This window comes from Trifolium pratense, linkage group LG6, assembly GCF_020283565.1.
Source record: "Trifolium pratense cultivar HEN17-A07 linkage group LG6, ARS_RC_1.1, whole genome shotgun sequence".
NCBI classification, from domain to species: domain Eukaryota; kingdom Viridiplantae; phylum Streptophyta; class Magnoliopsida; order Fabales; family Fabaceae; genus Trifolium; species Trifolium pratense.
Window position 1 is genome coordinate 24,575,570 of NC_060064.1, and position 15,217 is coordinate 24,590,786.

The 15,217-nt window shown below is 35.2% G+C and overlaps 2 protein-coding genes across 2 annotated transcripts; one reads left to right on the plus strand and one right to left on the minus strand.

Annotated features, from left to right (window-relative positions):
• Positions 1-1,487: 1,487 nt before the first annotated feature.
• LOC123891963 (zinc finger MYM-type protein 1-like) lies at positions 1,488-6,921 on the minus strand. The gene is made up of 2 exons (XM_045941825.1): positions 6,720-6,921; positions 1,488-2,128 (listed from the first exon to the last, which is right to left on the minus strand). The coding sequence occupies exons 1-2, from the start codon at positions 6,919-6,921 to the stop codon at positions 1,488-1,490; spliced, it is 843 nt and encodes a 280-aa protein (XP_045797781.1).
• A 2,315-nt stretch (positions 6,922-9,236) lies between these two features.
• LOC123889687 (beta-glucosidase 11-like) lies at positions 9,237-14,537 on the plus strand. Its single transcript, XM_045939136.1, has 13 exons — positions 9,237-9,538; positions 10,348-10,417; positions 10,523-10,578; positions 10,864-10,939; positions 11,646-11,717; positions 11,825-11,912; positions 12,054-12,309; positions 12,640-12,755; positions 12,960-13,180; positions 13,439-13,470; positions 13,555-13,642; positions 13,811-13,901; positions 14,128-14,537. The coding sequence occupies exons 1-13, from the start codon at positions 9,404-9,406 to the stop codon at positions 14,381-14,383; spliced, it is 1,557 nt and encodes a 518-aa protein (XP_045795092.1). The 5' UTR covers positions 9,237-9,403; the 3' UTR covers positions 14,384-14,537.
• Positions 14,538-15,217: the final 680 nt, after the last annotated feature.

Consider the following 15,217-nt stretch of genomic DNA (forward strand, 5'->3'; position numbering starts at 1 on the left):
GGTATATGCTTTTTGTTTTTGTCTGTGTATCATATAGTAATCATCTGGTTCTCAGAAGAAGGGACCTCGGTAATCCAGAGTTCGGCTGCGAAGTAAGTAAAGTCTGGCAAAAAATTGTCCCATCAGGAATCAAACTTAGGTTCTCCCAACCAATTTGTCTAAAGATGAGCTTATTAATCATTTGAGTCCAATGTCTTGGTTAAGAGCATTCTTTTAAGTTTTAATCCTTTGGAACTGGCCTCAAGTCTGGACAAAAATTGTTACATCAGGAATCAAACTCAGATTCTCCCGGACGATTCGTCTTAGGATGAGCTCATTAACCAGTAATGTCTTCGTTAAGAGCATATTTACTTTATTCAAGAGCTTAATTACTTTACGTGTAAGGTATAGTTGATGGTATGTGTTGGTTTCTGACCCAAACATTATCAAAAGACAAAACATTCTCAATAGATTCATAATCTTAAAGTAGATTGTGACAAGGTTTAAGTTAATTTCCACACATAAAGAAGAGTTTTGAAGCATCATTAAATTTAATCAAGTATTCCTTTAGAAAGCAAAAGTTTAAGCATAAAGTAATCAAAGGAAAATTTATTTAGCATTTGTGTGTTTTCAATCCCTTTTTATGACCAAAATTGAACCACGATAAACATATATGGTGGTTCGTTGAGGCGGTTCTAGTGGAAATGAAGGGCCGGATCAAGGATCAAACGGCGCAAATCAGGGACAAAATGACCATAGACGTTTGGCCAGCTCATTTGGTTTGAACCTTGTGCTCAACAAAATTTGATTTATTTTTACAAGCATTAATGTGTTAATTTTTTACAACCTGGAATTTTCAACAGGTACTAGATTCCTTGCATGATGACTATAAAATTTTCCAATTCATATACATGAAAATGGTAAGACAATTTTCCATCTTTTCAAAATGATCTTCACAATATATCTCTATTTGTATGAAAGTAAGTCTTTGAGTTTTGTAGGCCACAAAACACTTCGTAATTCTATCATTGAAAGATTGGTCTAGAGTGAGAAGTACTTGCAAAAATACATTGGGACCATATATAGATAATGCACTAAGTTAAATGTATTAAGTGTTATATGTGTTCTGGTTGATTGTCCAACCCCACATCGTTCAGTTTTTAAAATAAAGGAGGTTAAAAAATTAGTTATTAGAAAAGTCTCTCATCGTTTAGAGTGGTGAAGCAAAGAGAAAACTAAAACTATATATTGGACCTAAGTTCTTTGTTTTTAGATGCACTGGTCAACAGTGGCGTCCCTGAGTTTTCGGGGGCTCTGTGCGAAATATGAAAGTGGGCCTTTAATAAAAAAAAAAACATAACTTTTTTTTATAAAAAAATCATCATCGATTTAAATTGCAAATAACATAAAATTATAATCATTCTTGTAATAACATAAAAAAGATCCATAGTCTAACAATAACAACAAAATACATTATAGTTACTTTGCTTATAAAAAAAATTCTCTTGCTACTTAAATCGACTCATTCTTGCTGCATTTTTTGAAGCAAATTCATCAATCAAGTCTTCATATTGTATGTCATCCAAGAGATTATTCTCAATTGCTATCAATGCTAAGCCGTTAAGTCTTTCTTGTAACATGGTAGACCGCAAGTAAGACTTCAACAACTTCAATTTTGAAAAGCTTCTTTCTGCAGAGGCAACTGTAACAGGAATAGTTAATAAAATTCTATATGCAATAATTGTATTAGGAAAACAATTCATGCCTTTCAAAAAATTTAATATATCAATAGGCCCCATCTTTCCTCCAGGCAACATATTTCTTAGTAACCTTAACTCCACACATAGTTCTTTCCCAACAACATCAAACTGCTCATTATGTTTCAACCTTTCCTCTAAATTACTACAACAAGAGTTCAAAGTTGCATCATCCAACAATTGTAAATTTTGAGAACTAAACAAGAAACCAAAAATACTTTCATATTGTTGGTATTGCTCAAACCTCGTTTTAAGAGATACAACAGCTTGATCAACAAGGTAAAGAAAATAATTAACCCTAAAAGATTCCTCTTCAGATAGCTCAACTGACGCGGTACTCAAATTCTCATCAAATTGTCTTTTTCTTTGAATTTTACGCTTTTGAGAAAATACTGGATCAATGTTCAATTCAAGAGCAATTTCCGTAGCATAATTCAAGGCATTTTTAAAACCAGTTTCTCTATATTCCTCAAAAAATGAAATCAACCCCTTTATTTGTGTTTAGTCTGTGATCGATCCATGGAATTTGTGTTTAATTTCTAATTAGGGTACGTACTATTTTTTGATCCAATTTATACCAAAATTTTATACTTTGTGTTCTAATTAAAAGCCTTATACTGCATAAATAACTACAGTCTACCGTCTACGGCTATTGGTGATTATATGGGAACACTATTGGTATCATTACTAAAATAGCAAAATTAACTTTAGGAGAAAAAGAATGATGGGAATTGGGAATTGGGAAGCACAATTAAAATAGCAAAATTGTGATTTTACATTGCAAATTTTACAAACCCTAACTTGTAAAATTTAGTTTTTACCTTTGAGAATAGAAGGAAGGAGGTTAAGTGGTTAACCGACGCCTGGTGATGGTGGCAGGAGGCAGGTCAACGCCGGCCTGGTGGTGAATTAATGGAGGCAGGTGCAGTGCAGGTCGTAGGTTTTCTGAAAGAAGCAGAAACGCAAAACGCAAAAACGCAAAACGCAGGCTTCTTTGCTGCTTTTTTTTTTCGTTAGGAAAACTTTGTTTTTTTTTTTTGACGCATTACATTAGGAAAACATTGTTGGGCTGCTTCTTTGCTGCTTTTTTTTTTCGTTAGGAAAACATTGTTGGGCTGGGCCTTTACAACATTTTCTAACATACATAATTAATTTTGACACCCCCTAACTTACTAATACTACTACCCTATAAAATTTTTTTTGAGGCCCTCGATTTTAAGAGACCTTGTGCCACGGCCCATGTCGCACATGGGCCTAGGCCGCCCCTGCTGGTCAATAACACTTTAAGCTTATATCTGATTTTTTGTTTTTCTCTTATACTCTTTTATTAGAGTGTTGTACTCTTTTATTAAAGTGTTGTGAGATAAAATTAGATATTTGCTTTGGAGAGTGTGAGTGTACTTTCGGCGTTTCCACCTTATATTCTTGTGTTGTGATTGTGTTTTTTTATTTTCTCTCTATCTCTTAGATTTCCCAACAATATGTATGATAACATTCACACATGTTCACTTTATTTTAAAACAGAAAAATGCTAACCAGCATTCTGAAGCACGTTTTAAAAAATTTAAATAATAAGTTTTTATAAACATGTGTGGATTCAATATATTGAAAATAGTTTTTTCAAATGGTATCTTAAAAGGGTCAGGATCTGTTGACATCAGGTATCAAAGTAAAGTTTGACATCAAATCTTATCCTTCATTCTTTTTAATCCAAAAGCCTATATTTTTCATTTAAAACATGGGATTAATTAATTTTGGTAAGTAATTATTGCCATAAAATCCAAATCGGTTAGTACTCAACCCATGTTCTCTGTCCTTCAACCTATATGGGGAATTTTTTTTTTTTTTCTTCTTTCTCGCAAGGAATTGGAAATTGTAATATCCATAGAATATGATGGTGATCAAATAGAAAGCAAAACAATGTTATTCCATGATCGAATAGAAAGACATTCTTCTCATTTTGTTTGTCACGTAAAGCAAACTGAAGCTTACAATATTAAAAAATAGAGAAAAAAAACATATAATTGTCAAATAGAAACACATATAATTGTCAAGTCACAATAATTGATATATAAACTGAAGCTTTTATTGTTAAAAAAAAAAAAAAAATACTGAAGCTTACAATGTCGAGAAAGCAAGAGAGAGAGAGAGAGAATGTTTCGAAAAATATCAAAATGAACAAAAAGGAAATAAATCATATGTATTAAATCGCAAAAATTAATAGATGAATGAATAAATATAAGCCTTTGGATTAAAACAAATGAAGGGACAAGATTTGATGTTAAAGTTTGTTTTGACACTCCGTGTCAAGTGATATATAGCCTTCGCCTTATTAAATAGACTCCTTAAAATAAAGTAGGTTTAAAGTAGGTTTAATTGCACATTTGGTCCTTTATCTTTAATTTAGGTTTTAAGTTGGTCCTTTATCTTTTAAAAGTTTTAAATTGGTACCTTATTTTTTCTTCCGTTTACTAAGTTACTCCCTCCCGTTAATTTTTTTACTAACGCCGTTAGATATCGACACGTGGCAAACGGAAAACACACGTGAACAACCACATGGGATGACTTAACTAGTCACGTGCCACATCAATTTCTTTTAATTTCACATCCAAAATTTCATCATTTTCATCAAAAATTTCAAAAATTCACAAACCTTCGTAAAGCTTAAAAAATTCATAAAGCTCCAAAAGCTTCAGAAGCTGAAATCCATTGAAAAAAGCAAGGAAATCCATCAAGAAACACCTAGTTCAAAGTTCATAGTGCTTAAGAAAATGCTTGAATCGGTTAGAACGTTTCATAGCTCAAATCAGGTAGGTTTCACTTGATTCATGATCTAAATGATGTTTTAAAGTTTTTCCACTGATTAATTTTGCTTGGTTATGGTTGAATCGTGTTTTGCGATTTTTTATGTTCTTGAAACTTTTTCTTCGAAATTTAAAATCTAAGCTTCCACTAAGAAATCTAAGTTCGGATTCATAATCAGTGCGAAATTTCAAGTGAAATGACATATTCATTTATCAATTTTAAGGTCCGAAAGTGACTCCGGTGGTGTCGCCACTGCGCCGGAATCACCTCCGGCCAAACCAGTTTTTTTCCGACAGCAGGAGGAGAAAGAAGAGCTGAGGTGGTCGGCTCAGCGCACCGCGCACCCCAGGCCTTCTCCACACGCCGCCCTCTTTATTTTTACCTTTTATTTTTAATTTTAATTTTAAAATTAAAAGAAATTGATGTGACACATGACTAGATAAGTCGTCCTATGTGGCTGTCCACGTGTGTTTTCCGTTTGTCATGTGTCGAAATCTAACAGTGTTAGTCAAAAAATTGATGAATGGGACTAACTTAGTAAACGGAAGAAAATATAAGGGACCAATTTAAAACTTTTAAAAAAATAAGAGACTAACTTAAAACCTAAAATAAAGATAAATGACCAAATATACAATTAAAGTCAATAAAATACTATCAATATTTCATAATGTTCTCATCTGGACTAAAGTTCATATCATCACTCGAGGGATCAATATACATTGAGGTCCAATGTGACTTATTCCGTAACAACTCCAAGATTAGCATCATTCAAGCAGGAATAATAAATGGGAATAAGAGCAAGATGGGTCTTAGCCATGGCGCAACAAAGAACAACACAAAGACGAATATACAAAGCCAAGTCATCAATCTCATTACATGTTGTGAATTCTTTGATAATCACACCAATAATTTTGATGTGTGGAGCAAATCGAATAAGCAATCAAAACGTGGAAATAGCAATAATAATCACGAACAAAAGATAAGTAATAAAACTATAAAGAACACGAAGCAATTGTTTACCCAGTTCAGTCAAAACCGACCTACTCTAGGGGAGAGAGCCACCCTCCGTTCCACTATCAATGAAAAGCTTGATTACAACGAGATTCAATACAAAAGAGTTGCAAGAATTAGACTTCAACCCTAATTCTACCCTTTTCCCAAATCTCTTCCCGTGACCAAGAGATTTCAATGATAAGTGATTACAAGATGAAAGAATCAACACCCAAAACCTAGAGATGAACCAAGAGTAACCCTCTTAACCCTAGCCGCCGTTTTGGTGAAAGAAACCCTCAAAACTTGTTATGAAAAACAGAAAACGTGACCCTTTAAATACCCTGCATCGATTTTCGCCTGAGGCACCAGAATTTTCGTCTGGGGCGAAAATTTTCGCCTGAGGCACCAGTGTTTTCGCCTGGGGCGAAAAGAAGACAGAGAGCTCCCTTTTTCCTGCTTCAAATTTCGCCGGGGGCACAGGTTTTTCGCCCGGGGCGAAAAACAACAGATTAGTGTTTTTTCCACGTTTTCAAGGCAATTCCCAACAATCTCCACCTTGCCTTTAAAACGATGGTGATGCCAACTTCCCATCAACCACCGTGCTGCTCTCTCCACTTGTTTACACCATACCCTCTTCGGCCCCCGGAGTCTACCTCTCCGTACTCCCGAAAAATGCTTGCCTCCAATTGCCCTTGGATTTTTAGGACAATACACAAGCTAAACCATACCCTCTTCAAACCCCGGATTGTAGCTTTCCGTACTCTTGAAGATATGCTTGCCTCCAACCAACCTTGGAATTTTTAGGTGGTTTCACAAGCTGCAACCTCAAACTCTCCTTGTGTCCAACTACCTCTAGCAGTCTAGCAAGTTACCAAGCTTGATCACCGTTGCTTCCACACAAGGTCTCCATAGCCATACCACTTTGGTATACCTCCACCTCAAACCGAGATTCCTCCACCAAAGCCTTAAACCGGTATATCCACTATGTCTTCCACCTTGTAACTGAGTATTCTTACCACCGCCTCTCCAGGCTGATGTTGAGTATTATTCCACCGCCTCTCCAGGCCGATGTTGAGTATTATTACCACCGCCTCTCCAGGCCGATGTTGAGTATTATTACCACCGCCTCTCCAGGCTGATCAGCAAGCTATGAGTGTCAACTGGTGACTATGAGTGCTCCCGCACTCTCATAGCCTTCCTCCTCATCAACGGCAACATGAGCTGACGAACTACCACTGCCCCTTCTCTGAGGACAGTCCTTCTTGAAGTGACCCGGATCCTGAAAATAGAAACATCTGAACCTGCCACCATTATCACCTTTTGGCCTAGACTTTGACCCATATTTCTTCCCCTTTCCTCTACCGTCGTTCTCACTTCTATCCCTCATCACATTTAACCCTTCCGCACTATCATCAACCCTCAAGTCTCTCAACTTTGTCAACTCCTTGGTCCTCAAAGCCGATTGAACTTCATCCAATGTGATAGTACCTTCTTTGCCATAAAGCAACACATCCTTGAGATTTTCAAGTGATTTGGGTAAAGCACACAACAAATGAAAGGCCTTGTCCTCGTCTTCCAAATTCACGTCAATGTTCGCCAAGTCGTCAATGATCTTGTTGAACTCTGAAAGTTGCTCCACCACAGGCTTGTTCTCCACCATTCGAAAGAAAAACAACCGTTCTTTCAAACACTGCTTATGTGCCAAAGACTTCGTCATATACAACGCATCCAGCTTGGTCCACATAGCCGCCGCAGTTTTTTCTTTAGCTACTTCCCTCAACACATTATCCGCGAGGCACAAGATAATGACACTCAAAGCCTTATCATTCATCTCGCTCTTTTCTGCGTTCGAGAGAGTATTTGGCATATTCGATATGCCCAACAATGCTTCAACACACTTTTGTTGTGTTAATATTGCCCGTACATTCACCTTCCACAAACCGAAGTCATTTTTACCGGTGAACTTCTCAATCTCCCACTTAGAACCCATGATACTTAATTCGTTTGATCCTTTGCCCCACGGTGGGCGCCAATTGTTGTGAATTCTTTGATAATCACACCAATAATCTTGATGTGTGGAGCAAATCGAATAAGCAATCAAAACGTGGAAATAGCAATAATAATCACGAACAAAAGATAAGTAATAAAACTGTAAAGAACACGAAGCAATTGTTTACCCAGTTCAGTCAAAACCGACCTACTCTGGGGAAGAGAGCCACCCTCCGTTCCACTATCAATGAAAAGCTTGATTACAACGAGATTCAATACAAAAGAGTTGCAAGAATTAGACTTCAACCCTAATTCTACCCTTTTCCCAAATCTCTTCCCGTGACCAAGAGATTTCAATGATAAGTGATTACAAGATGAAAGAATCAACACCCAAAACCTAGAGATGAACCAAGAGTAACCCTCTTAACCCTAGCCGCCGTTTTGGTGAAAGAAACCCTCAAAACTTGTTATGAAAAACAGAAAACGTGACCCTTTAAATACCCTGCATCGATTTTCGCCCGAGGCACTAGAATTTTCGCCTGGGGCGAAAATTTTCGCCTGAGGCACCAGTGTTTTCGGCTGGGGCGAAAAGAAGACAGAGAGCTCCCTTTTTCCTGCTTCAAATTTCGCCCGGGGCACAAGTTTTTCGCCCGGGGCGAAAAACAGCATATTAGTGTTTTTTCCACGTTTTCAAGGCAATTCCCAACATTACATAATGAAGAATATTAAGGACTATGATCAGGTAGACAAGGCAATTGAAGCTATTAATACATCTCAAAAAAACGTGATTTTATTGTGATGCCTCCCATGGCTGGTTGGGTGAAACCAAATTCATATGGTTCCTGTTATGGTTGGGAGGATTTACAAAGCACATTGGGTATGGCACAACTTATGTAGTCCTGGAGTTTTGGAAGACCTTAGACAGGCTAGAAGGTTGAATTTTAACAAGGTAGAATATTGTGTGTTGATTCTATGGTTGTTGTAAAGCATATCACCTCTAAAGAGAAGAGTAGTCCTGCCGGAAGATATCATGTTGAGCATATTAGAACTTAGAAGGCTTATGAATGTAGAGTGGGAAGTTGTGGTTCGTCACTCTTATCGTGAACCTAACTATTGTGCAGATGTATTGGCAAATCATGGGTGTTTAATGGAGTATCAGCATGGGATGATTTTTTTGAATCATGCCCAATGAATTTTAGTCTTTTTTATTTTGTTTATAACCCTCTTGTTCCTAGAAAAAATGGTCTTAGTAGTCAAGAGTTCGGTCGCAAGGTAAGTAAAGTCTGGCCAAAAAATTGTTCCACCCGGATTCTCCCAAAATCCATCCTTTTTTGATGTAATGAGAATTTTCACCCCTCATTCTCTTTGTAGTTTGTCTTTTCCCTTGGGTTTAGGCCCCCTATGTTATCAACAAAAAAAAATATCTAGTGTTAAAAAGTCTCATATCAATTAGAAAATGACCTGAAAGATATGTTTATAATAAGAAGAAATTAATCCTCATCTTATAAACTAATTTTATAGAATTGAGTTAGGTTAACTTTCAATTTTATATTAAAATAAGTCCTCTGCACATGTAACGACACACTAATTGAGACCATAATAAGTTAATAGAATAAAAGTCAAAGTGAACATTGAACACTTTTGGTTAATCAACACGTAGTAATACACGTTACATGTTTATTTAGTAGTGTTTGTAGTGGAATCATGACATGTATATACCCCCAAAGCAGATCTGAAGAAAATAAATTAATTAAGTAGTAGTTCATCTCATATTAAAATTAGATTCACACACAAAACAAAATCGTAGACGTTAACTACAAAGAAATGCAATAAATATAAGTTTGATTAATTAATATTCTGAAAAATTCAGCAGAAACAATATGGTTTTGATCCAATTATTAGCTGCTACATTAGTGTTATTAATCATCCTTCTTCATTTTGGTAATGCTTATAGTTTGAGCAGAGATGAATTCCCTTCTGACTTTGTGTTTGGTGCATCAACCTCTGCTTACCAAGTTTGTTCTTCTCTCTGTCTTTTTCAATTCCTAATGTTCTGCTTTTGATTATGTTTCTGTGTTAGAGATAATTTAGATATTAATTAGAATTAGTTTAATATTGTCAAACTAGTTATAAGTTAGTTGTGATTAGATGTTAGTTGATTATATTAGTTACCTTCATTAGGATAATATATATATATATATAATGTGGTCATACAAACCCACTTGTTCGTCCAATGGTGTTGGCTCGGACCTTGGAGTGTCCTCCTCTCAAGGTCTCTGGTTCGATTCTTTCTGGTGCTAATTTCGGTAAAAAAAAAGGCCAAAATTGTTAATTATAAGTAGCTCAACTGGTAAAATAATGCCGAATTTGTTAGGCCAGACGTCATGGTCGTGGTTCTAACCCCGGCTCTCTCACTTGCATGTGTGAGTTTATAAAAATGCCGAAATTGTTGGACCGGACGTCATGATCGGGCTCCCTCACTTTTGTATGTGAGTTTATAAAATTGTTAGGTCGGACGTCAAGATCAGGGTTCGAACCCCGGTTCCCTCACTTGTGCATGTGAGTAGCTCAACTAGTAAAATAATGCCGAAATTGTTAGGTCAGATGTCATGATCGCGGTTCGAACCCCGACCAACTTCCTCACTTGTGTGTGTGAGTTTATAAAAATGCCGAAATTGTTGGACCGCATATCATGATCGGGGTTCGAACCCCGGTTCCCTCACTTGTGCATGTGAGTTTATAATGACTTTCTCATTTCGTATATGACCAAAAAGAAAGATTTAAGTAGAACATTATTGATATGTTAGTTTGGGTGTTGTGAAAGGTTGAAGGTGCAGCTAATAAAGATGGCAGGAAGCCAAGTATTTGGGATACCTTCTCCCATTCTGGAAATGGTATTGTACTCTATTCACATATATACTTCATTTTTCGATACATATTTGTTTTATATACTTTTGTTTCATTGAAATAAAAATTGAATTGGTAAAATATTATTTCAGGGAATATGTACAAAGGTAATGGAGATATTGCATGTGACCAATATCACAAATATAAGGTATGTGAGTGCATAACAACCAAATCTGATTCCACTAAGTAGGGTAGGCTTAGGCTACATGGATCAAACGACACCTTAGTCAATTTTTATCATATATAATAGGAAAATGTTATGTAAACATATTTATTTGACAAAAATACAACAAATATACTTTTTTGATTTTTTTAATATTTTTTGCATACCTCGTTTTGCGTGCTTGTGAGTGGAAAGAGAGTTGTGTTAATTTTGTGTTTCAAAATTTGTGTTTGAATAACACACCTCATACTAGACCTTGATTTTTTGAAGGAAGATGTGCAACTCATGGCCAACATGGGATTAGATGCCTATAGATTTTCGATATCATGGTCAAGACTTATTCCAGGTAAGATCAACAACATGTTTTTTGAGAGATTGTATGATCAATAGCTAACTGTTGGGTCGGGTATGGCTTAAAGTTTACTGACAAAGGGGCAGGCCGCTCGAACGGGACTAGTGTAGCCACTCTGCTGCCGGAGATGAGTTGTAGACACAAGGCCGGCCCAACATAGTTAGAGGCCTAAAGCAATTTCTATTGTGAGGCCTTATAAAACAAACAAAAAATATTACATATGACTTTAAGAAAAATAAATAAAAAATCTAAATATTACTAAGATCAAGGGTTGAACTTATATGTAAAGAGAATTTGAGGCCTTTAACGTTACCAATTCAACTAAAGAAATACTTGAAATTTAACTGTCGTAGTATATATTTATAACCAAATGAAATTTTTTTGAGACATTTTTCCAAAATTTTGGGGCCTAAAGTCCTTGCTCGGGTTGCTTGACCCTTCGGCCAGCTTAGCGTAGACACAATAGCCGAACAATGTGATAAAATCCCACGTGTTCTTTATTTGCTTTTTTCGTATATGTTTTTTATGAACCAGGGTTGCTGTTCGAACACTAACATAATGGCAAAAGTTATTTGTACTTGACACAATTGATTTGGTTTAACTTAAAGAATCTCTAACTCAATTTGAATATAGTTGTCTAACATTATTAAACTATTATGTCCACTATTGTTCTAACCATCTTCTTCTCATGTATTTCCAGATGGAAAAGGACCGATCAATCCCAAAGGATTAGAGTATTACAACAACCTTATAAATGAATTGATAAGCCATGGTTCTTGTGAAGACTACATTTCCATTTTAGAGTTTGATTAACACCTAAGAGAGATTCATTCAATGCTTATGTATATTAATTTTTGTTAATGTTTCTACATCATGTAGGAATCCAACCACATGTTACATTACACCATTGGGATCTACCACAAAAACTTGAGGATGAATACGGAGGATGGGTTAATCGAAGCATTGTGTATGCTTCCCATATTTCAAGTCTCTATTCGTGTTATCGTCTTCTCTTAGATTGTGTATACTTTTTTCCTTATATTTAAATCGGGAGTACTAGTTTTTATTGTGCTTAACATGTATATCTATGTATGATATATGCTTGTAGGAAAGATTTCACCGCATATGCTGAAGTGTGCTTCAGAGAATTTGGTGATAGAGTTAAGTATTGGACGACGGTGAATGAAGGCAATGTGTATGCATCGTTTGGTTATGATCTTGGAATGTTACCACCGCAGAGGTGTTCTCCTTCTTTTCAAGCTAACTGCTCAAGGGGAAATTCGTCGACTGAGCCATATTTGGTAGCTCATCATATGTTATTAGCACATGCTTCAGCTGCAAGATTGTATAGGAAAAAATATAAGGTAAAATTCACTCAAGTTGTTATTCATTTGACCTTATGTTTTCATTTTAAATCATAATCAAGAAGCCACCCCGTCGTGCCCAGCGCTATTGGGCTTGGGGCGTGGATATAAATTATGGATGGCCCGATCAGAAACCTGATAGCAGGCGGCCCTACAAATCTCGCTTGTAAGGTTATGATTGCATCTACTTTATAAACACATATCTAGGTCATCTCGCAACTGACGTGAGACTTCTTAACAATAACATATAAGATGATCGTGATGATGTTATTTTGAAGTGGTCTTAATCATCATTTAATATGTTTATAAAACCATCTTTACTAAGTGCAGGGTATGCAACATGGTTTTATTGGGTTTAATCTTCTTACTTTTGGTTTTGTGCCACTGACAAATACTAGTGAAGATATAATTGCCACTCAACGGGTCCAAGATTTCATGATTGGGTGGTAAGTTAGTAACAATTTGATCATGATATGTCTCTCTCTTGATTGCTTTACAACGTTACTGTAATTATAGTAGCAATCCAACATTTTTTTGCGTCGCATCTTTCAATTATACATTAATTCTTACAAGTAGGCCTTTTTTAAGGCAAAATTGACAGTGCAAAGACATGTTATGAACAAGTAGGCTTTGTTCATTTGTTATTGCAGGTTCCTAAACCCATTTACATTTGGTGACTACCCTGATATAATGAAAAAGAATGCTGGTTCGAGAATTCCTTCCTTCACCAAAAAAGAATCAAATCTTGTCAAAGGCTCAATTGACTTCATAGGAATAAACTTTTACTTCTCATTTTATGTTAAGAACAGTCCTGCCATCCAACAAATCAAGGATAGAGATTACATGGAAGATATAGAAGTGGAAACTATACGTATGACTTAAGCTGTTTCCTCGACATTTTCTAATTGTTTAACCAATTTTGTAGAAATTTTTTTAGTTGAATTAAGATCGCACAGTCCATATTTCAAACTTCGTATTTTAGAATAAAAAAAAAATCAAAATCAAACTGCCTGATCTTGATACAACGACAATCGCTGTTGATGATTGTGTGGCTGCATGAGATTGTGATTGCACACAACTCAAATTTTGAGGAATGGAAATAACTAATTAATGTTTTTTCTTGTTATAGAACTTACAACAAATGATACATCTCCATTTGAGGTAACATCAACTTGTTCGTCTATTCATTTATTTTAAGGATGAAGCTTCCATATTTTCCACTACCCTAATAGTTGGTTTAATTAGGTTCCGATTACACCATGGATGTTGCAAGGTGTGCTAGACTCGGTGAAGAAAGATTATGGAAATTTTCCAATTTACATACAAGAAAATGGTAACAATTTTCAAATTTATGACATGATTGTTTTATATTTTTATTTAATAAATAAATGAAATTATTATTCTATTCATCATTAATTTCAAAATCTTCACATTATGTATTTTATCGACAAATTAAACCTTCCTATTATTCATTTGTATGGTAAGTCTTTGAGTTTTGCAGGTCAACAAACATTGAGTAATTCATCATTGGATGATTGGTCTAGGGTGAAGTATTTGCATGAATACATTGGGGCCATGGCTAATGCACTAAGGTACTTCAAATTTAAAGTGTTATATTCATGATTTTAAATTGCGGTTACACAACAAACTTTTATGTTGTGGAAAGTGCGGTCAAAATTGCAATTGTAAATGGCAATGTAGCTGCAGAGATCTCAAAATCAATTATATTGTGGCCGCAATTTAAAACCATAGTAATATATCTACTTTATTTTAAATAATTAACAATTATTTTTTTCTTTATTCTTGACACATTGAAAGGAGTGGATCAAATGTGAAAGGCTATTTTGTTTGGTGCTTCTTGGATGGGTTTGAATTATTGGGTGGATATGAAATGAGTTATGGCTTATATTACATTAATGTGAAAGATCCAAGTTTGAAGAGACAACCTAAACTCTCTGCTAAATGGTACACAAATTTTCTTAAGAGGAAACCAATGGATCCAAAGGTTACATTTGAAATTGGTAAGAATCAACTTTTTCCTTCACATGCATCCTTGCTGGATAATGCCAAGTAATCTCTAGTTTGGGTTCAGATTTTGCTACTTTGTGCTACCACGTGAATGAATAAAATTAGGAGATAGTGTATGATGTCAAATAGGAAACATAGTTGATTTTTATAACAATGTGACATTATGTATCTGTACTATTATATGATGATAGTAGATTAGAGAGGATGATGTCTCAGTTTAAGGTATGAAAGATCTTAGAATGCGGACATTTATAAAAGTATTTATATTTACCTTCTTTCAGAAATACTAACGGAGACTCAAACTCGAGATCTCTCATTTTACCATTAACTCAAACTTTTTGAGTTAAGATATAAGATTAGATAAATAGTATAGTAAATTTATTCTTGCATGCGTTGAAATTCCTATATATACTAATAATGTGTGACAAAATGATTTTTTTTGTCACATTCTAACTGTGCATATATAATATAACCGTTCATAAGAATTTGATTCTTAATGCTTTCACCTTGATGTGGTCATTCAAGTTGTTGACTTGAATCCCTCAACAATATGAAATCAAGATATGACATGCTACTTAATCTTTGTTGCCAATTTAACAACATTTGAAGAATATTCATTTCCCTGATCGATTATCCCAAAAGCTTAAGTTGTTAGGATAGGGACACATCAATGATTTTATATTATTTCTAACACAAAATACTACCCACATGGCATTATATTGATCAATCCATAAGATCAATAATACATTACCGTAATCATGAATAGTTCACAACAAAGAATATCAAGGCATAAGTTTGATGCAGACATTAAAGTTGTAAATTCAAGCTATAATCCAACAGATCATCACAACAAACAATCTTTTAAGTGCCAGCTTGGCCT

Coding starts and splice junctions, on each gene's coding strand:
- LOC123889687 (XM_045939136.1), top strand. CDS start 9,404: ATGGTTTTGATCCAATTATTAGCTGCTACATTAGTGTTATTAATCATC. Junction 11,718..11,824: donor AAATGAATTGATAAGCCATG/GTTCTTGTGAAG, acceptor TACATCATGTAG/GAATCCAACCACATGTTACA. Junction 11,913..12,053: donor TGGGTTAATCGAAGCATTGT/GTATGCTTCCCA, acceptor ATATGCTTGTAG/GAAAGATTTCACCGCATATG.
- LOC123891963 (XM_045941825.1), bottom strand. CDS start 6,921: ATGAGGGATAGAAGTGAGAACGACGGTAGAGGAAAGGGGAAGAAATAT. Junction 2,129..6,719: donor TGAGGAGGAAGGCTATGAGA/GTGCGGGAGCAC, acceptor ACATTGATCCAG/TATTTTCTCAAAAGCGTAAA.